The following is a 22015-nucleotide window of genomic DNA, read 5'->3' on the forward strand; positions in this document are numbered from 1 at the left end:
AAAAAAAAAAAAAAAATATATATATATATATATATAAAATTTCTCTGACCACAGTTGAGCTTGTTTTCGCCTGTTTAAGCCCCAGTGTATTCAGGTCATGACTTTTATATATGATTTAATGGGAAGGCAAACAAGCATAGGTATAGACAGACCAGAATCTCCCCTTGGTTAGAACTCTTTTGAGCTGGGTATAACCCTTCAGCAGGTTGCTTCTCCTTTCTGAACCTCAGTATCCTCATAAGTAAACAAAAATAAATAAAACTTAACCTTTCAAGTACATTGGATTTAGCACAAAAACGTAAGTATTTAGTACAGTTCCTGACACGAGGAAAAACTAATACACAATGAAGATTATTCTTGATAATAAAAATGTGATAACTCATCTAGTAGTTCTTTTCTAATTATGCCTATGGTCAGAAACCTTTCTAAATACAAAGTTTCAGAATACAGTTATAAAACATTGCTCTGTGACATTTAGCATTTTATTTTTCCTTTGCTAATTTGGAAATACTTTTGGATGAAAAGTGAAGTCCAGTGTCAGCAACAGGCTTTTGGGTTGTTCTTGCTTTGGATGATAAGACAGACCAAATTTGTGTCTCTTCCCATCAGATGTATAATTGGAGATTTGTTGGATTCAGAGAATGACATCTTTGAGCAGTCCAAAGACTATGACACTCCTGGACCAGAGAACCCGCAGGCCTTTGATCACGGGACAGAGCTCATCCCGTGGTATGTGCTGTCCATCCAAGCTGATGTGCACCAGTTCCTGCTGCAGGGGGCCACAGTCATCCGCTACGACCAGGACACCCACCTCTCTGCCCGCTGCTTCCTCCAGCTTCAGCCTGACAATAGCACCTTGACTTGGAAAAAGCCTACCACTGCCTCCCCAGCCAGCACAAAAGCCAAACTTTGTGTGCTTAGTAACACAGCTGAGCCTGGAAAATTCCCGATACTGACCAATGCTGGATTAAGTGGACTGGTGGAGGGGCTCTTAGATCTGTTTTCAGTGAAGGCCGTCTACATGGGACACCCTGCCATTGATATACACACTGTGTGTGTTCAGAACAAACTGGGCAGTATGGTTCTGTCGGAGACTGGGGTAACACTGCTCTATGGGCTTCAGACCACGGACAATAGATTATTGCACTTCGTGGCACCAAAGCAAACGGCTAAAATGCTCTTCAGTGGATTGTTGGAGCTCACTAGAGCTGTGAGAAAGATGAGGAGGTTCCCTGACCAGCGACAGCAGTGGCTGCGGAAGCAGTATGTCAGTCTCCGTCAGGTAAGGGCTACAGCCATCCCTCTTTCCTGAGAAGTGCAGCTCTCAAGAGCACACACTTGGCAACTACACCGCCAGGTTCATGCTCCGAGCTCTGCCACTTACTGTTTGTGCGACCTTGGGCAGCTTTTACTTAAACTCTAGGTGCCTCAGTTTCCTTATCTATAATAACAATACCTGCTCATAGGGTGGCTTTGAGATTTAACTAATATATGTAAAGCTCCAGTATAAATTCATAGGTATAAAATAGTGTATGTTCATAGTAGGTTTTATTATTATTTTCTATGAAAATAGTGACCACTATGGTCATGTGATTATCACATCTGGAGGGGAACCACTTTCACTTATTCAAAATTTCAGTTGAAAACACTGTAATCACTACTCAAGAGGCTGAGGCAAGAGAATCGCTTAAGCCCAAGAGTTTGAGGTTGCTGTGAGCTGTGATACTATAACACTCTACCGAGGGAGATATAAAGAGACTCTGTCTTAAAAAAAAAAAAAAAAAGAAAGAAAGAAAAGAAAGCACTGTAATCGGGCGCCTGTGACTCAGTGGTCAGGGCGCCAGCCACATGCACCAAAGCTGGTGGGTTTTAACCCAGCCCGGGCCTGCTAAACAAAAAAATTAGCCAGGTGTTGTGGTGGATACCTATAGTCCCAGCTACTCAGGAGGCTGAGGCAAGAGAATCACTGAGCTCAACAGTCTGAGGTTGCTGTTAGCTATGAAGTGAGGTTCTATCTCAAAAAAAAAAAAAAAAAATGAAAACACTGTAATCTGAATGCTTTCATTATTAATTGGTGAGTAGCTGATGCATTGAAAACCTTCCCTTTAAAAACTGAAGTTCTGATTCTTCACCAACCAGGCTATGTGACCCTTGGGAGTGATTTAACTCACTGCAGATTGCTGCCTAATTGTACAATTTTTAAGGTGAAAAGAAACTTTCCTAACTGTGGGGTGATTCTTCCATGGAGTTCTTCCTCATCAGATTTATAATAGCAACAGCCTTCATAGGGAGATTTTTAAAGTCAGTTGCTTAAATTGAGTGAGTTTCTTGTTTACTCTAAATTATCAGGTACTTTAACACTCCAGGAAAGGGTGGCAACAGGGATGGACCAAAGGAGATAGTGAGAAGAGACAGGAGCATAACCAGAGTAGGTTAAAAAGAAGAGAAGGTATAGATTGCTTGCAAATTGAGTCCTCACTCACCACCAGGTGACACTGTTGAAATGGCGTTGTCAAAAGAATTGCATCAAAGTATTCAGTTTTTTTTTCTATACTTTTTTATCTTGGTGGCAAAAAAAAAAAAAAAAGATCATTTTATTGGTGTTATGGAACAAATAGAACTATGTATAACTGAAATTATTCAATTGGCTGATTCATGTACTTTTCACAGTTTTGACATGTTTCTGACAATTAAAAACATTTGTCCTCCTGAGAAGTTAAACCAGGCATTGTACATAATGTCCCTTCTTTCCTTTTTTCCCCACACCCACACAATGATTATGAGTAGAGATCATATCTTGAATAACTAACTCAATTAATTATAAATGGATACACTTAATTATAAGTGTATAAACATACACTATTATGCTAATATTACAAAGCACAAAGCCACTTTTAGTTACTCATCTAAAATGGAAACCAAAATATCTGCTTCCAGCCTACTCTACAGCAAGCTTTGAGTGCAGTCGTCTACTTGGAAGAAAGGTCTTTGGGAGCTATTATGAATATTGACTTTTAATCACCACTGTTCCTCAGCCTTCTGGAAACACAGATATACACTAAAGTCTTTGAGCTCAGTAACGGTCCCTATCACCAAGACTGTGTAGTTTAGTTTCTCCATTCACCTCCTTCTCACTAAGTAGCTGGGTGAGCGCAAAAGACGTACTTGGTTTTTCATGCACCCCTGCAGCCTTCAGCTTTTTTCTGAAGGAGGCGCCCGCTGAGAGCATGAAGCAGATGAAGAACTGAGATTTGCTGCTGGGACAGACAGAGTGACCTGGAAAAGACTCAGGCCCATCCAGCCCCTCCATCTCTGTGCAGGAGTGAAGTCCAAACAGATCCATACCCCTTAGTCACTTCTGAAATGTAGGCAACGTTCTTCCTCAAAACACTGTTCTACATAAGCTATTTAAAAGTCAGGCAATGTGCCTTTCAAACAGACCCTCCAGATTTCTTTCAAAAGAAAAAAGTAGAAAAGGCCAACAAACTTACCACTGTTTCATCTTAGAAACCAGCTCCCAAATTGTCTCAGGGAGCATCAAAAAGAATAACGGGTCAGGTCCTCTGAGATGCCCCCAACTACCAAAAAAAAAAAAAAAAAAACCCTATTAAAATGTATCTATAAGGTAAAGAAATTTGTGAGAAGTCTTTTGGGTTTTTCCAAACTTCTGTTAACAGCTCTAGAAGAACATTTTATTGCTTTACCCCCAGTTTGAGAAAGCTCATATAGATGCTATAGCGTTCCCTTATGTGGTAAATGTATGTGAATTTACTTTCAAATACTGCAAGTATTTTAGTACTAGTAAATGTAAATTGATCTGATGGAAATACAGTAAAACGTCTGTAAGATGACCACCCAAGGGACTATAACAAAGTGGACAATATATGGAACTAGGTCGGCTGTACCGATATGTACATGTGATGTGCATCTGGTCTATGAAAATTAGGTCGACGTAAGGAGGTGGTCAAGGTAGGGAGGTGGTCAGCTATGGATAGAGTGATCAGACGTCCCGCTTTCCAACAATTTGTCCTGTGTCCCGCGGCATCCCAATTTTTGGAAAGAATGCACGGGCGGGAGAACAAGAAGGGAACGTACAGTTTTCGGCTGCCACGTGGCTATTTTGCCAGAATATGAGTTTTATATTATTTTTGTTAATTTTATAATGTTAAACTGTAATAATAACAAATAATTGCCGAGACGCGATTATGGAGAACTGCCTACCAAAGTTTGCATTGTTGTCAGGCCCTGCCCTGCCCCGTCCCCCGTCCCCCCCCCCCGCCATGTTGTCCTGCCTTACCCATGTTAAAATCTGGTCACCCTAGCTATGGAGGTTCTATGGTAGTTAACAAGAGATAATGCAAAAGATGGGAAGAAATAGTAACATTTGTAGTGGAGCCTAGGAAAAATACAGGAGGTCATAGACAGTAAACGGTGTGGAAATGCTGGTGTGGGATGTGGAATAAAGACACATCATGACCTTTGGCTCCAGATAATCATGGACAGACCTGAGGGTCCATAATCCTGGGTATTTGAAAGGAGCCCTAGGAAACTGAGGTTAAGTACAGGGTTATCAGGTAAATATCTTTCGTTAGAGACAACAGAAACCGATTTTGGCTATCTTCAGGGGGAAAAAAAAATTTACTCCAAGGATATAGATTAGTTTAACAGTCTTCAAAATGTCCTGTGAAAAGATATGCCTAGAGGTAAAAGTTCATGGATTTTTTTTTAAGGCATCTTCCTAATCTTTGACTTCCACATGAACTGTTTTCTAAAACTGAGAATGTGTCTCACTTACTATAGCCCTTTTGCTACATTAAAAATGAAAGTTGATCCTTCATCCATCTAAAACAAGTTTATTATTATATGTAAAATAAAAGAAAGATTCAAACTGCATTTCAGTTCCCAGAAAGCTTCCTTTAAAAATTAAACAAAAGCAGCTTGCCTTTTCCTGGCCTAAACACATTTCTGTTAAGGGTAAAACTTGGCCCAAGTTGGGATGTTCTGAAATTAGAAAAACCAAAGCCATAGAGATTAATAGTGCTGATTCTTTTATGTGTAAAATGTACTAGGTCTATTAAATTTTTAAAGAGATGTTGGTTAAAATCCATAAATAAGTTTTTTACAAAACTTCTTTCAGATTCAGAGTATGTTATTCAGTAAGGTAGTTAAAAGTCATTCATTATACTGTGTCATGAAATGTTTACTCCATTTTGGAGTCACTCATAGTGACTTATTGGCCGGGACTCTCTTCAGCAGTCCTGCTAAAGGTGGACTGATCTTGTTTCCATTCTCTGTATCACTGTATTCGGAAACCCTGTTCCAGGGAGGGAGATTCTGACCTCACTGGTCAAGGGAGGATATTCCACTTTGATCACAGACCTATCAAGACTCTATCCAGGGAAAAAGAGATAGAGTAAAGTAGAGGGTATGGTTAGAGAAGAGAGAAATAGATGATGGTAAAGCATAGGCCACAGATGTTCCAGAACAGGACATCACCAAAAGGTTTCTATGTCAAAAAGCTACTCAGCATCCCGGGAGCCATCACAGGTCATAAAATCAGATAGCTATTGAACAATAGGGTGAAGGAATAAGTACACACACCAAAGCCTCTTTATTTTTTGTGTATGATCTGCAACAAAGCAAAATCTACTTGCCAGAAGTTCCTTGGAAGTGCAAAGGAAGGCTAGCTTTAAAGCTTTTCAGAGAGTAAAGACAGTAAATGGGAATTAATTTTAAAAGAGCCTTATTATACAATGTGTGAAATGTCATCAATATCATCTTAAGTTCATGTGCACTTTTTTTGGTGGGAGAGCTGCCTTTTTTTATTTTTAAGAGATGAGGTCTCTTTGTGTCACCAAGGATGGAATGCAGTAGTGTGATCATATAACCTCCAACTCCTGAGCTCAACTGATTGACCCATCTTACCCGCCCGAGTAGCTTGAGACTACAGGTGTCTACCACCATTTCAGCTAATTTTTGTTATTTTTTTGTTTTTGTAAAAATGGGATCTTAGTATGCTGCCCAAGCTGATCTTGAACTTGCATCCTCAAACAATCTTCCCACCTTAGCTTCCCAAAGTGTTGGGATTACAGACATAAGCCACAGCTCCTGGCCTTATTGTGGTCTCAGCTGACTTCCTTTTCTCTTATAGGGAGAATCAATGACTAGTTCAACTAATAAATCCCTGCTGTTATTTACCCACTTACAAGATGTTACACAGAGCCGCCTTATGAGCAATAGTCATGGTAAACCACTGCCTGCCTCCTGAGGATGTTTTTGCTGCTCACAGCACCATGTCTTGCATGGTGTTCTGATTCCTGTGGGTTCTCTATCTTTGGATTCTAGTCACTTAAAGGATAGCAGCCCAACTATTTGAGGAGCTGCCCAGGGCCCTACAAAGTGAATTTCATGCGTGCCACATACCCTATATTTCAAGTCAGACTGCCCCAAGTATCCAACTTGGTGAAAATCTACCTAGCATGATGCAATAACAGATAAATGGAACTTGATTTTAATTAAATAGACTCACACCCTGCCTCCACACTCCAAGACCTAATTTGCAAAGTAAGTCTTAATAAATTTTCCTACATGGTAGTTCTGGAATATAACATCAAAGGGAAATTTTTGTCCCTCAGGTGATGTGTTAAAGTGCATCACTGAGACTTGTGGGGGACGAGAGCAGGACAACATGAGACACGATGAAACCCCCAGCAGAGAGTCTTGAGAGTTATAAAACAGAGCCACTATGGGCCGGGCCATTATTCCTCTGTGGCCATGTGTGCTCTTCCACCTCTGGGAATCCACTGGAAGCTGTTAATATGTGTATTTCCCCAGTGCATGCTGCTTCCATGTGTTCAGCGTGTGGTTCTTTTACAGGAGGATGGGCGGTATGAAGGCCCAACTTTGGCTCACGCTGTGGAGTTGTTCGGTGGCAGACGGTGGAGTACTCGAAACCCCAGTCCTGGGACATCAGCAAAGAATGCTGAGAAGCCCAACATGCAGAGAAACAACACGCTGGGTATAAGCACCACCAAGAAAAAGAAGAAAATCCTCATGAGGGTACAGTGTGACTTGTTTATTAAGCATCTAACCCAGTCTTCCAGGACCATTGTATGGTCTATATCATATAAACCACTTCACACTATTTGAGTTGGGGATAAAGTGAGGTATAAAACAAAAGATACAAGGCTCTACCGTACATCTCTTAATGCCAGAGCCAGTGCTGGGAACCAAGTCAACACCAGGGAAAAGACAAAATCCACAGAAGGACACAGCCATATGAACACAGTGCAGTCTGAATAAGTGCCATTGTTGAGTCATCTGCAAAGTCCTATGGGAGCAGAAAGAAGGAAAATATAGGGTTGCAAGGCAACAGCAGAGTAGTTGACAGATGGGTTCTGATGGGCATATAGAAGTTGACCAGGAAAAACATGGGAGAAAGCAACCCCAGCAGAGGAGACAGCATAGAAGCATAAAAAATTTGGCTTGTTCAAAGAAGCACAAGCAGTCCTGGGTGGCTGGTGCAGCGGCCCTCTCTGGGGGGCAAGGAAGAGTTGGAAAAGAACAGGAATCACGTTGTAAAGGTCTCAGAGGGCCCAAGTGCTATGTGCAGAACACAATTAAAGTAAATTGGCACTCTGTATTATAAATTACATTTTATAATATATATTATCACTATAACATAATATATTTGCTTCATGGCTGTCTAGAAAAAGTCCCATGCTTTGCATATGGGAGACCTTGATGCTACAGTTGAACTTTATCTGCTTCACAATTCTGTCCCTACACAGAGATTCCAGGGGCTGTGTCCGTCCTCTCATCTGCCTCCCTCCCCCGGGGAGTGCTGCTCTATAGTGAAGAACAAGTGAGATAATACATCGTGAGCACACTTGCACTTGGTCAGCCTTAGTGCAGATTTTCACTGGCTTCACAGGGGGAGGCTCGACTGAAGGTGGGAGGGTCAGAAAATAGAGACTGCCTGAACTAAAGCTGTGATGGGCAAGAAATGCAAACTGGGAACCATAGCGAGCTTTGTGTTTCAGGGTGAGAGTGGAGAGGTAACTGACGATGAGATGGCCACTCGGAAGGCCAAGACGCACAAAGACTGTCGGGGCCGGAGTGGTTCTGATCCTCAAGACATAAGTGAACAAGAAGAATCAGGTAAAGCAGCATGTTCACATCCGAGATTTTTGGCTTCTAATTTTATGGAGAAAAATATATGTAGTTTTAAATTGTGATTTAAGCAATTGGGCATTCTTAACAAAACCCTTTATCTTAACCAGATGATGAAATCCAACAGGTACTTCTGTAAGCATAGTGTCCTTGGAGGAAAGTTCTCGTGAATTAATTTGCTATTGTTGATGTACATGGGAAGTCCTGACCATACCCAAGACCAACTGACTCTGCTTTTCTTTGGCTGGAACCTGAATATTATGTATTTTTGAAGCTCCTCAGTTGGTTCTAATGTGTAGAACACATTAGAGAATTTTCTGAGTTGCGAATTCACAAGACTAGTCCATTAATAAAAAATATCTTGATGTTTCTCATATAGAAATCAACATATATTGATTTGCTCAGACATCCAGAAGCTTCTTTGCTTTGCATTTGGTTTCTGAGGGAAAGTATAACTTGAGCCATTGTCTCTTCTTTCTCTCATCCTCACAGAGGTGAATGCCATCGCTTGCCCACCCAACCCCCTCCCTTCCAGAAGAGCCCACTCTCTGACCACGGCGGGGTCCCCCAGCTTGGCTGCTGGGACACCATCTCCCATCAGGCCAGTGTCCTCCCCTGTGCTGTCTTCAAACAAGAGCCCGTCCAGGTGGGGCCTTAACATGATAAAGCAGGTCCATTCACATCACTCCAGCTGTGTGAGAGGGCATAGTCTTCTCGTCATCTCTGTAAAGACTGCCTCAGATTTTGACCTACAGTTAGTTAGATTGAAAACTGGAAAACCCCCCAGTTTTTAAATGATCCTACTTTTCCTGATTTTATATTTCTACCTTCTCTCATTCTCTCAAGGGTCAGCAGTAGTAACAAAACCCAAGCTGTAATTCCCTAAATCATATTGTCCAATATAGTGACTGTCTAAAATAGTAGCCACTAGTGGAACACATTATTAGTAGTAAAGCATTACAAGAATGGAGAAGCAAGAATCCTATGTACTCAATTCTCATGAGGACAGTTGATGACATAGTACATGATGGGGGGAGGGGAGAGCAGAGAGAGAGGAAAGGAGGAAGGGGGTGGGGGGTCACGGTGTGTGACACACCTTTTTGGGGCGAGACACAATTATAAGACAGACTTTACCTAACAAATGCAATCAATGTAACCTGGTTCTTTGTACCCTCAATGAATCCCCAATAGTAAATTAAAAAAAAAAAAATAGTAGCCACTAACTACATGTGAGTATTTAAATTCAAATTTAAATTAATTATAATTAAAGAAAATTTAAAATGCAGCTACTCAGTCACAGAAGCCATATATATATATTTTTTTTTTTTTTGGAAACTCTACAGTCTCAGTCTGTTGCCCCAAGGTAGAGTGGTACAGCATCAGCCCAGCTCATCAGCAACCTCAAACTCCTGAGTTCATGCGATCATCCTGCCTCAGCCGCTCAAGTAGCTGGAACTACAGGTGTATGCCACCACACCCAGCTAATTTTTCTATTTTTAGTACAGACAAGTTCTCATTCTTGCTCAGACTGGCCTCAAACTCCTGAGCTCATGGGATCCTCCTGCCTTGGCCTCCGAGAATACTTACTTACAGATGTGAGCCACATGCTGAGCCCACAGCAACCAAGTTTCAAGTGCCCATAGCAAATGGCTGATTGTAACTATACTGAATGATGAAATTTCTATCATTGCAAAAAGTTCTATTGTTCCATAGGATAGCACTTCCCTGAATGAAGAATAGATTGTTTTCCTAAAATTGATAAAATATAGAGGGTGCAAAAAAAATGTATACACATTTTAAGAAAGGGAAACATTTTAATACTCAAGTCACATTTGACTTCTGCAATCACATTGGTGCCAAAATGTGACTTGTAGTCATCTTTTGTTATCAGTATATATTGAGCATTACAATTTTAATACAGTTTATTCCCTCAGTATACTTAATATCATTCACATTTGTAAGTTACACATGTCAGGAGAAATGAGTGTGAGTATTACAACAAGTTGGATATGTTATTAATTCTAAGGCCATGCAAGGTCCATAAAATTACAGATTTGAAACACCTGCCTTCTCAGAGCAAGAAAAGGACCCAGAATGCCACTCTATCTCCTTCTCTCCACTTTAAAATTTAAGAAATAAGGATGTTGGCTCGGCGCCTATGGCTCAAGTGGCTAAGGCGCCAGCCATGTACACCCAAAGTGGAGGGTTCAAATCCAGCCCAGGCCCGCCAAACAACAATGACAGCTACAACCAAAAAATAGCCGGGCGTTGTGGCGGGTGCCTGTGGTCCCAGCTACTTGGGAGGCTGAGGCAGGAGACTCGCTTGAGCCCAGGAGTTGGAGATTGCTGTGAGCTATAATGCCACGGCACTCTACCCAGGGGGACAGCTTGAGGCTCCTGTCTCAAAAAAAAAAAAAAAAAAGAAAGAAAGAAAGAAGGATGTTCCAGAGAGAACCAAGATAAAATAGGCACTCTTCACTTTTATCATACTAGAAGGAGGAGGGGGAGAAAATGGGTCTGAGCAGAAATCAGCTTTAGAAATGGTAACTTCACACACACATAAACACCAGTCAATCTCTTACTTGCCTCTGTTTCTCTCTCTTTTTCTGCTTTAGTCTCGGAAGCTTAGTACTGATCAGTACCCTACAATAAAGTATCTTTTAATAAGAAGAATTATTTCACAATGTAATGAACTTATAATTTATGATTCATACATTCAGATTCTACAATTGGTGAAAATAAGGCGAGAGTAAAAGGGAATTCTTTGTACCACTCTTGCAACTTTTCTGTAATTTAAATTTATAACAAAACTAAAAGTTACAAAGAATAAGATTATTTCTGAATCTACCTTATACTCAATTATATTATGATTATACATTGTTTTCAGCCTACGTAGTATCCTGGGTAAATAAAAGAGCAAGATAATATGAATTAAATATGAATTAAATATGAATTAAATTAAGAGCATTATCTTGCTCTTTATTTGGCAAGATAATGGCCTCTTTATTTCTGCCATTCATGAGTTGAAAAAGAAAGGACAGAATAAGGGAGAAAAATCTTTTAGAAGAAAAACTAACATACTGGGGAGAAGATCAAAAGGCCAACCACAGGAAGATGGGGTCAGTGCCAACTCTAATGTTCTAAAACAGTAGAAGAGACAAGGCACCAAATGCTGTTAAAGGGGAAAGACTGAGTCCTAAGTCTTGTACTTTAAATAGTGGACAAATAGTTTAGGAGTCAGAGGGAGATGGGTTCCTACAAACAGTAGCTGGACCTGCCACTAGAAGGAAGACAGGGAAATTACTTGCATAAATTCAAATGATAAAGCCACCTTTATCTTCTTTCTGAACCTCCACCTTCTGTGCCTCACACCACACTGAGGATCAGCAACCCACAATTTCTGCCTAGAAAGTGCTGTAAATCGACTGAGTAATGCTATCACTCTGGGAGATCCAGGTAGGAAGATTGCTTGAGCTCAGGAGTTTGAGACCAGCCTGAACAAGAGCAAGCCTCCGTCTCTACTAAAAATAGAAAAATGAGGCAGGCATGGTGGTGCAGGTGTAATCCCAGAAGGATACTCAAGATGCTGAGGCAGGAGGATCTCTTAAGCCCAGGAATTTGAGGCTGCAGTGAGCTATGATGACACCACTGCACGCTACCTGGGGCAGCAGAGCAAGAATCTATCTCAGAAAAGAACAGAAGAGTGCTGTAAATCTATCAATCGGTAGTACTCCCTGAGAAGTGACCTTTAAATGTCAACACAAAATAATCTTCCATGAGTACACATGGTTAGCAGGATGGAGAACAGACTGGCTAGTCCTTATGCTGTTCTCTATACTTACATACATGTTTGAAATACTTCTTAAATTTTTAAAAATGCAAGACAAAAAGAGAAAGAAAAGAAAGATTCTGTTCATTGATTTAGCTAAAAACCCTCATCAAAACATTTCTCATACTATTCTATCAGGGAATCAGTATAGAAAATAAAATACATTGTGAAGCAAGGAGACTGAATTTTTGACCAACTTGACTTAAATTTTTATATTGAATAGATGCAGCCTTGGCAGGTACAAATATAGTCCTAGGCAGAATTGGCTTCTTTCCAATCTTAATATTTCTCTGACTCACATTTTCCATTAATATGCAAAAGCTCTTCCCTGTTTTCATCTAAAAGCTGGTTAAGAAAGGAAAAACAATGATGCACTTTAAACTTTCTTCTTAAATGTGTTTCTACCATTTAGAACGTAGAAAACTACATGCTTTATTTCCCACAGATTATAATTGAATAATCTTGGACTTTTTTTTAAAAAAGATTTTTCTTCAGAAAAACCGAGTAATTTTGCCCACTGATCTGTGATTTCCAAGAATTGCTTTGATTAGTAGAGAAATACGAACCTCACCCTTGTGCTCTTATTAAAGAGACTAGAAACGTGAAGTTGTTTCAATATATGTCTGTTTTGTTACCTCTGCCACCCTATAGATTAAGAGAGTATGGGACGATAGTGTCAACCTTAAATTACTTGCAATCCACCTTTTTGCTCGTATTACTAATCGGAGAACATCTGGTGGGGCACAGTGACAAAGTAGCCCTGCCACTGAGCCCATGAAGCCTTTTCTTTTTTTTTTGCAGTGCTTGGAGCAGCAGCAGCTGGCATGGGCGGGTAAAAGGAGGGATGAAGGGATTCCAGAGCTTCATGGTATCAGACAGCAGCATGAGTTTTGTTGAATTTGTTGAGCTGTTCAAATCATTCAGGTACAGCATATGCTTCCAAAATTCTGGCTCTTGCTCAGGCCCAGTCTCTGTAACAATACTCATGTGAACTATTCTCCATTCCCCGCTCAGTGTAAGGAGCCGCAAGGACCTGAAGGATCTCTTTGACCTCTACGCAGTGCCCTGCAACCGATCAGGCTCTGAGTCAGCCCCACTCTACACCAACCTGACAATTGATGAAAACATCAGTGATCTTCAGCCTGACCTAGGTTTGTTTGCCAATTTAGGATTTCCCTTTGAGATCTTTCTGTCTGAAACACAAAGGTCAGAAATGCAATCATACAAACTCAATCTGCCCTCGCAAGGCATGTTGTGACAGGAGCAAGATGAAACCCTTAGAGAAATTATTTCAAGGTGTCCTCTGGTATCTTGAGGGCAGGTCCTTGGCATTTGGGACAAGGAAATTCATTATTGTGTGATTCTGTCCATGTATTGCAGGAAATTTAAACAATAGTGCCCTCCAGTCATATCCTAACCATTTCTAAAAGTCCAGTAAATGTATGGTATATGACAGCAGAGAAGTCCCATTCTCTTCCACACCTGAAGGCAGATAGGAGCTCAATCCCAGGGTAGAAGTTGTCTGCCCCTTGACAAGGAGAGTCTTTGTGACTTGAGCAGAGGACTTGTGTCTGAACATCCAGGCTATGTTTCCTATTGTATAGACCACAATGTCTCATTCTTCTACCCCACTCACCATTACCACCATGCATTTCTTTAAGCACTGATGCATTTTAAGCCTATCATTTATCTCTTCTGTTTTTGGTGGAAATTATAAACACAAAAAAGCAGAAATAAAAACCTTCTGTTTCATGTGGTTGCTTCATAATTATTTGTAAGCTTATGGTGCCCTTGAACTAAGACTGTTAATTATTGCTCAACTTTAGTCATAAACTGTGCATAACTATGGATTAGCCAAGTAGTTACACTTTTTAAAAGTTACTGGATTGTTTTTTAGAGCAATTTTAGGTTTACAGAACAATGAGCAGAAAGTTCAGAGCTCCGTTATACCTTCCTCCACGCTCCCCCCCCCCCAGACTTTCCTTGATTATTAGTAACTTAATTTGTGTGGTACATCTGTTACAATTCAGTGAATACTGACATATTATTATTAACTGAAGTCTATAGTTTATATTAGGGTTTACGGTTACAAGTGGGAACCTGTGGCCTTCTAGATCTTTAAGTGTAGCCTATGATGAATCCAAACTTTTTGAAAACAAATCCTTTTATAAAAGGGGTGCAGCGGAGAAAGGGGAAGCTTTTCTTGCCTGCTTTGGTGCTTAAAAAAGAACATTCTTGAAATCAGAAGGCCATAGGTTCCCCACCCTTGCACCCAGGAAATCGCCTATGTTCCACTTTTTCATCCCTCCCTTCCTCTTTCCGAATCCCTGGCAATCACTGCTCTCCATAGTTTTGCCTCTTCTGGAATGTGGTATAGTTGGAATCACACAATCAGACTGGCTTCTTTCACTGCGCAATATGCATTCAAGTTTCCTTCCTTAGTTCCTTTTTGCAATTTGATAGCTATTTCTTGTTACACTGAATAATATTTCATTGCATAGATATGCCACTGTGTTTATTCATCCACCTACTGAAGCATATCTTTGTTGCTTCCAAGTTTTAACAGTTACAAATAAAGCTGCTATAAAATTCATATGCAGGTTTTTGTGTAGACATAAGTCTTTAAATCATTTGTGTAACTACTTTAGAGTGCAATTGCTGGATCGTGTGGCAAGCCTATGTTTAGCTCTGTAAGAAACTGCACAACTGTCTCCCAAAGGCTAGATAAAATGACTGCCCATTCCAACTTGGTGTGAATGTGGAGGGTGTGAACATTGCTGGTGGGGATGTAAATGGTACAGCCACTTTGGAAGAAAGTACGGCAATTTCTTACTGAACTACGCATATTCTTTCCATACTATCCAGCAGTTGCACTTCTTGGAATTTACACAAATGAGCTAAAAGTTTATAGTCACACAAAAACTTACACACAAATGTTTATAGATACAGTTTCAAAGTACAGATAAACTATAATTTTATAAGGGTTCATCTTCACTCTTTACAGTCATAAAAATGTAAAGTAGTTATTCTCAAAAACCAAAGTCCAGATTTGGCCTCACGTTCCCATAGAATCTACATTTAGTTCCTAGGTAACACTGAAGTTCATAGGATGTCAAGATCATCCACCTAGCTCTATCTTAGTTTCTTTTGCTGATTAATTGACTGCTTTTTTATTCTCTCAACTATACAAAGCCAGGAATAAGCACTCATTTGATGGCTGGTTTACATAGATTAGGAAAGAGCTTCTCCAATGTAATAATTCCAAACACCATTACCCGTATCTCCAAAATGAACCTTGTGAAAGATGCTGACTGTCTTGTCCATGTACTGTGGTGGTTCTGTTTCAGATTTGTTGACCAGAAATGTCTCGGACTTGGGGTTATTCATTAAGAGTAAACAGCAGCTCTCAGACAATCAGAGGCAGATCTCTGATGCCATTGCTGCTGCAAGTATCGTGACGAATGGCACTGGGATCGAGAGCACATCTCTGGGAATATTTGGGGTAGGCATACTCCAGCTTAATGACTTCTTAGTCAACTGCCAAGGAGAACACTGCACTTACGATGAAATCCTCAGCATTATCCAGGTTTGTGCCTGTTTGACGTGTGTACTTGCGTGTTACACTTCTGTCTATTCTAATGATTTGCTGCTAAATATTTACTCTTTGTATACCTCTTTCCAAGTGTCTTAGGTCTGAAATAGAGATTTACAAAAAAATAATGATAATACCATCAAGGGTATAAGCATTCTCATTTAACATGTAATTAACCTAGTCCCGGGCCTTCTCTGACTCTGTTTTAAGGAACCAGTACGTAATTCCTTCTTATTATTCTAGCATGGGCAAGAAAATTAGTCTAAGTTTTCAACCTCGATAGTCATTTACCAAATATTTTTTAGTTCCTACTATGCTGGCTGTGTTCCAGGAGCTGGGAATATAGACATGAATAAGATAAAAAGTCCTCAATGGAGTTTTCATTCTAGCAGGTGAGGCAGACAATAAACAAATGCAGATACAATATAATTTCAAATAATCATGGACTTGAGAAAAATATTGAACAGAGAAATGGATGGCATGATGCAGGAGGGCTGAGGGGAATACGTGGAGGCCACAATGAAGATGTGGCTTTGGAACTGAGCCCTGGTTTTGTTACCCACAGCAAGGAACCAGGAAAGAGCATCCCCAACAGAGATCAGCAGGCTCAAAGATCAAGGCAGGCATGAACTGTAGGCTTAGAAGGAACCACAGAATAGCTGTTGTAAGGGAGTTGCAGCAGCCAGACTGAGAATGACAGACAAGGTTGCAGACAGTTATGCAGGGGTCAAATCATATAGGCCTTTTAGACAGTGTTAAAGACCTTGGCTTTAGTTCATGTAAAATGGGAAGCCATTGGAAATGTTTCAGTGGAAAAGGAACATGATTTGATTTATATTTTAAGGGGTTACTCTGGGCCCCTTGGAGAATTAACTGTGCAGGTGACAGAGTAGAAGCTGAGGGACTGGTCAGGAGGCCATCACAACAACCCAAGCAAGAGATCATGATGGTATAGAGTGGAGGGTACCAGAGATAAGGACAGTGAGACTGTTCAGCGTGGCTGCATCACATGCAACAGAGTTAGTCTAGGTTCTCAACCTCCCCATCACCTGATTGAGAATCAGTGTCCTAGCTGTCCAAATTGTGAGGCTGTTCTCCCATTGTGGAGCGCTCACTGTGGTATTGAGTAAACATGGCACTAAGTGCTTTATGTGAATCATCTCCATTCGTCTTCCACCAACTCTGTTATTATTCCCATTTTCACCTGGAAGAACTGATACGATCTGTTTTCATATAAATCATCCTTGTTCTTTTCTCTTATTCCTCTTTTTTCTCTTAAGTAAATATGCTTAGTATAATAAACTCACATATAATAAATGTTTTCTTTTGGACTAAAAACTACATCTTACCACTACACTACTAAATTAGTTCAAATATTTAGTTTAGATGTTTCCTGATGAAAACAAAATAGCTTTTAAAAAATGGTCGGATGGCTTTTTTCCCCTTTTAGTTTCCTTTATCTAAATAACTCCTTCTTTTTTGTTGTTTTAATCCCTTGCAGAAGTTCGAGCCTAGCATCAGTATGTGTCATCAGGGCCTAATGTCATTTGAAGGATTTGCAAGGTAACTTTTTAAATATCTTTTGCCCATCATTTTAGAATAGTGTACATATTTCTTAAGTGGTCTTAAGAAAATTTTTTTCAACTAGGTTCCTGATGGATAAAGATAATTTCGCCTCAAAAAATGATGAGTCACAGGAGAACGTTAAAGAATTGCAGCTACCCCTCTCCTACTATTACATTGAATCTTCACACAATACCTACCTCACGGGCCATCAGCTCAAAGGAGAATCCTCAGTTGAACTCTACAGCCAGGTACTGAGAATGGCACTTGGAATGTGGTCTTCATTAAACTTTATTATTTACATAACCCACAGTGTCACAAAACCTGACCCCAGGCTCCTTTGAAGAGCTTTAAGAGGGTAAACTCGCACAGTGAAATGTGAGGAACCATGATGTGTGGGAAAACTGGCTATACATACAGCAGTTATTTTTTTAAATTTCTTTTTGTTTTGTTTCCCCCCATCTATACTTAACCTTTATTCTAGGCAAAAAAAAAAAAAAAATTTTGTTTGAGACTCATAGCTTTTAGATCCTAGTTAGTTTGACCTACTCCTACTAAAATTAGATTTTCCCATGGGAAAATTATCTAATCTTTTCACTCCATGCTAAATAAATCAATATATTGTAGTGGGAAAGCATAATAGAAAATGCAACTTTCCACAAAGGGTTATTCCCAAAATATTGTTTGTTTGGTTTTGTAATTTGTTAGACAATCAGTTCATCCCTATGGTAACCAACTAAAGAAAAAAAATCTGTACAGACTGTAGGCACTGTCCCTACACATTAAATTCATGGGAATATTCTTTGAAACTCAGAAGGAAATAGCTGGGTGTACTCAGGAGGCTGAGGCAAGAGAATCACCTAAGCCCAAGAGCTGGAAGTTGCTGTGAGCTGTGACACCACAGCACTCTACCATGGGTGGCAAAGTGAGGACCTATCTCTAAAAAAAAGGAAACTAAGATTTTCCTAGCTCTCTGGACTAGAAAAATCACACCCTTTGACTAAAACAGCCAACATTCAAGGGTGTGCATATCTGTTGCCTCTCTGTTACATTGTCTGTAACTTTCTCATCTATAATGTTTTCTGAATTGTATCAGGAAGGATTAATCAGGAAGGAGCTGGACTGGTCGGTAGAATGTAAGTGTACATGTGAGTCCAAGTTTGAAAATTATAATTGGATTTTTAACACAACATTAGTAGCAATGAGTTTCCTTAGTTTTCCAGATTAGTCCAGATATTCCTCCAAGTCCAGATATTTCTCAAAGTTTGCTTAGGATGGAATATGTATTTTAAACTCTGGGAGATTTCTGGGGTTTTGTTTTTGTTTTAGAGATCTAAACTGTTGCCCAGGCTACAGTATAATAGCATGATCATAGCTCACTGCAGCCTCGAACCCCTGAGCTCGAGCAATCCACCTGCCTCCGCCTTCTTAGTAGCTAGGACTACAGGCATGTATCACCACATCTGGCTAATTTTTGTATTTTTACTTTTTGTGGGAATGGGGTCTCTTTATGTTACCCAGGCTGATCACAATGTCCTGGACTCTAGCAATCCTTCCACCTCAGCCACTCAAGTGCTAGGATTATAGGTGGCCTTAAACTCTTGTTTTCTAAGGGAACTTTATTATAAAATAAAGATGTGTCCTAAGACCATAATTTTCAAAATAGGTCTGTCCAGGGGCCTCAGCTTCTAATTAACTGAGAAGAGCAAGCAGTGAGGTGAAGGGGATCCCTGCCCAGCCCTCTGCTGCTGAGCTAGTTTCTCTCTATGTGCTTTACATAGGGCCCGTATTTTGCAGTGAATTCCAAAGCTAAAAGAAGTTTGAAATCTATTGTTCTATGGGAAAGCAATGAAATATATGTGTAATTATAGATACTATATATTTCACATACATATATATTTCACACACACATAGATATATACATACGCATGTACATATACATGTGTTGCATGTACATACACAGGTGTGCATCCATACATATCCACATATGTGTGTGTGTGTGTGTTTCTCCCAGGAAAATAAGCAAAAACCTATATACTAGCTTTAATTTCTACTTCACTTTCCTGTTTGACTTCAAAGAGTTTTTAAATTCCTTAACATGACACCCCAAACACAGATTATCACAGCTTCGTGTTTTTGTTTTTGAGACAGTCTCCCATGGTGGCTAGGTTAGTGTGCTATCACAGCTTCGGAACAAGGCATGAGAACTCTTCAAATAGATTCACAGATGTTATGAAACCTCATATGCAGGGAGAGGCCTCTTACATCATTGCTAACCACTCTCCAGCCTCCCTCAGCCCTCCTAATTACTGCCTAGCATTTCTCTGTGGGGTAGATAAGCCCTGTTCCTCTCACCTGGGATTTCCGGCCTGGCTTTCCTTTTCTAGCCATAAGTGGAGCCCTCAAGGTCATGGTGAAGACCTTTAGTCTTTTCAAATGTATCTTTGAAAAACCGTCTCATCTGTTGCCAGTTGCTGAACATTCTTCCCAGTCTGGCAGGTTCACCACAGAGAGGAGCCCTGTGTTCCAGCTGCCACATTACACAGCAGTCTCCACTGAGGCAGTGTACCTCTTCAGAGGTCCTCAAACTTTTTAAACAGAGGGCAAGTTCACCGTCCCTCAGACTGTTGGAGGGCTGGACTGTGGGCCCCGGGACGAGTCAGCTGCTAAGCAGGACAGGCAGCAGTGGCAAAAACACCCAGCTGACCGGATAAATGTCCTAGGCAGGCCGCATGTGGCCCACGGGCCATAGTTTGAGGACACCTACTAGGTACTCCAGCTGCTGGGCCACAGACTGTGCTGTGTAATGGGAGGAATCTAACGAGCATCTCATACAAAAAGAGTAAAGCAAGAAGCATTCCAGTCTCTTGAGTTTTGTTGCAGAAACTCTACCGGCCACTAAAACTAGTAATGTCTATTCTTTCACATGGAAATAGTCATGTGGATTACTTTTTTTTTTTTTGCAGTTTTTGGCCAGGGCTGGGTTTGAACCCCCACCTCCGGTATATAGGGCTGGTGTCCTACTCCTTTGAGCCACAGGCACTGCCCCATGTGGATTTCTTTTTTGAGACAGAGTCTCACTCTGTTGTCCCAGCTAGAGTTCTGTGGCACCACTCTAGCTCACAACAACCTCAAACGCCTGTGTTCAAGTGATGCTCTTGTCTCAGCCTCAGCCTCTTGGGTAGCTGGGACTACAGATGCCTGCCACCACACCTAGCTAATTTTTCTATTTTCAGTAGAGATGGGGTGTCACTGTTGCTCAAACTGGTCTCAACCTCCTGAACTCAAGTGATCCTCCTGCCTCAGCCTCCCAGAGCACTAGGATTACAAGAGTGAGCCTCTGTACCTGGTTAAGTTGTGTAGATTTTTTTTTTTAGCTTCAATTTTTTTTTTGTTTCTTCTTTTTATTAAGTCATATACACATAGATCATGAATACATTTATGCATATTTGGGGTATAATGTGTTGATAAATGTCTTTTTTAATTAAATCATAGCTGTGTACAATAATGCAATCACAGGGTACAATAAATGTCTTAACATAATGATCAAGTAAATGAGGTGAAAGCTATATTAATTAGTTTGATGTAAGCACATCAGATTTTATGTAGATTTTTTAATCAGTGGGTAGGCCCATTCACAGATAGATCAACGTCTTGGCTTAGGTTACCTTTCCATTATGTGATAATTTTTAAGGTAGTATACAGACAGAATTTATGGCAGGTGTGGGAAAGGGTGGTTCATGGGTTATTTGCCATCTCTGCTCTAGCTGTTGTTTTGGGAATTAGACAGCCAGGCAAACCCTTGATGACTCCTTGCTTCTACTCTCCCACATGCTACATGTTCATAGCAAAGATATTTGTTCATGTTTGAATTGGGGTCTTAATGGAGGATCTTTTATCCTGCTCAGCTTGATAAAAATGTATCATCTGTTCATTAAGGAATCAGTGGCCTTATGCCCTTGAGCTGTAATATCAGCACCTTCACCTCCACTGACATCTACCCAGGTAGAACACTTACCTGGCACACTAATTTCGAGATGTGCCATTTCAAGGAACCAACAGTGTTAGGAAAATGGCCGTCTGTTTTTACTATCAAATTTCACCTTCCATTAGTATTCAGCTCTGGTGCATTCTTTCTACCTTAATTTGTTCTGTTCCTTCCTCACCCAAAATGCAGTATTTATTTTAGATCACATGCCCTTCTGCTTTAACCCTAAATGTGAAAGCTGACTGATGTGTAGAACTATGTGCTGACATTAGTTTGAGGCTTTATCTCCAGGTGCTCATCTGAGGTGGATTCACTCATTGATCACACAGGTCCTCTTGCAAGGCTGTCGGAGCGTCGAGTTGGACTGCTGGGACGGAGATGATGGGATGCCCATCATTTATCATGGACATACACTGACAACCAAGATCCCCTTCAAGGTAATGCTTCACAAGCTTTCTTTAAATCAGTGACTTTACCAAATTATACCTTTATGTTGAGGGTCCTTATGCTGGGTCTTAATTACTTCCTAAAAGTATCTGCAGTATCATTTGGAATGTGCACATGTTCATTTTTCTAGGAGTTGATCTTGAACTCTCATTAGATTCCTATTCAACCAAAGTTAATAACCATTACCTTATATTAGTTAGTATATAGTAATATTGTTGCCATTTTTACATGATATATAAAGGCAGGGACTGTTCTCTTGCTATAAGAATTACAGGTCATGGCTCGGTGCCTGTGGCTGGAGCTGCTGGGGAGCTGGCCGCATGTGCCTGGAGTGGTGGGTTTGATTCCAGCCCGGGCCCACCAAACAACAATGACAGCTGCAACCAAAAAATAACCGGGTGTTGTGGCGGGTGCCTGTGGTCCC

The 22015-nt window shown here is 40.5% G+C and overlaps 1 protein-coding gene across 1 annotated transcript in view; it reads left to right on the top strand.

The window, feature by feature from the left end:
- PLCE1 (phospholipase C epsilon 1) overlaps window positions 1-22015 on the top strand; it is a 273612-nt gene that overhangs the window by 195460 nt on the left and 56137 nt on the right. Inside the window, exons 7-16 of the mRNA XM_023509556.1 lie at window positions 610-1282; window positions 6877-7059; window positions 8043-8160; window positions 8665-8818; window positions 12803-12925; window positions 13016-13152; window positions 15349-15587; window positions 17095-17156; window positions 17242-17407; window positions 21474-21581. Coding sequence (XP_023365324.1) covers window positions 610-1282; window positions 6877-7059; window positions 8043-8160; window positions 8665-8818; window positions 12803-12925; window positions 13016-13152; window positions 15349-15587; window positions 17095-17156; window positions 17242-17407; window positions 21474-21581 — 1963 coding nt within the window. The remainder of the gene's footprint in view (window positions 1-609; window positions 1283-6876; window positions 7060-8042; window positions 8161-8664; window positions 8819-12802; window positions 12926-13015; window positions 13153-15348; window positions 15588-17094; window positions 17157-17241; window positions 17408-21473; window positions 21582-22015) is intronic.

This window comes from Otolemur garnettii, unplaced genomic scaffold (genome assembly GCF_000181295.1).
Source record: "Otolemur garnettii isolate 467f Iridium unplaced genomic scaffold, OtoGar3 scaffold00008, whole genome shotgun sequence".
Lineage (NCBI taxonomy): Eukaryota > Metazoa > Chordata > Mammalia > Primates > Galagidae > Otolemur > Otolemur garnettii.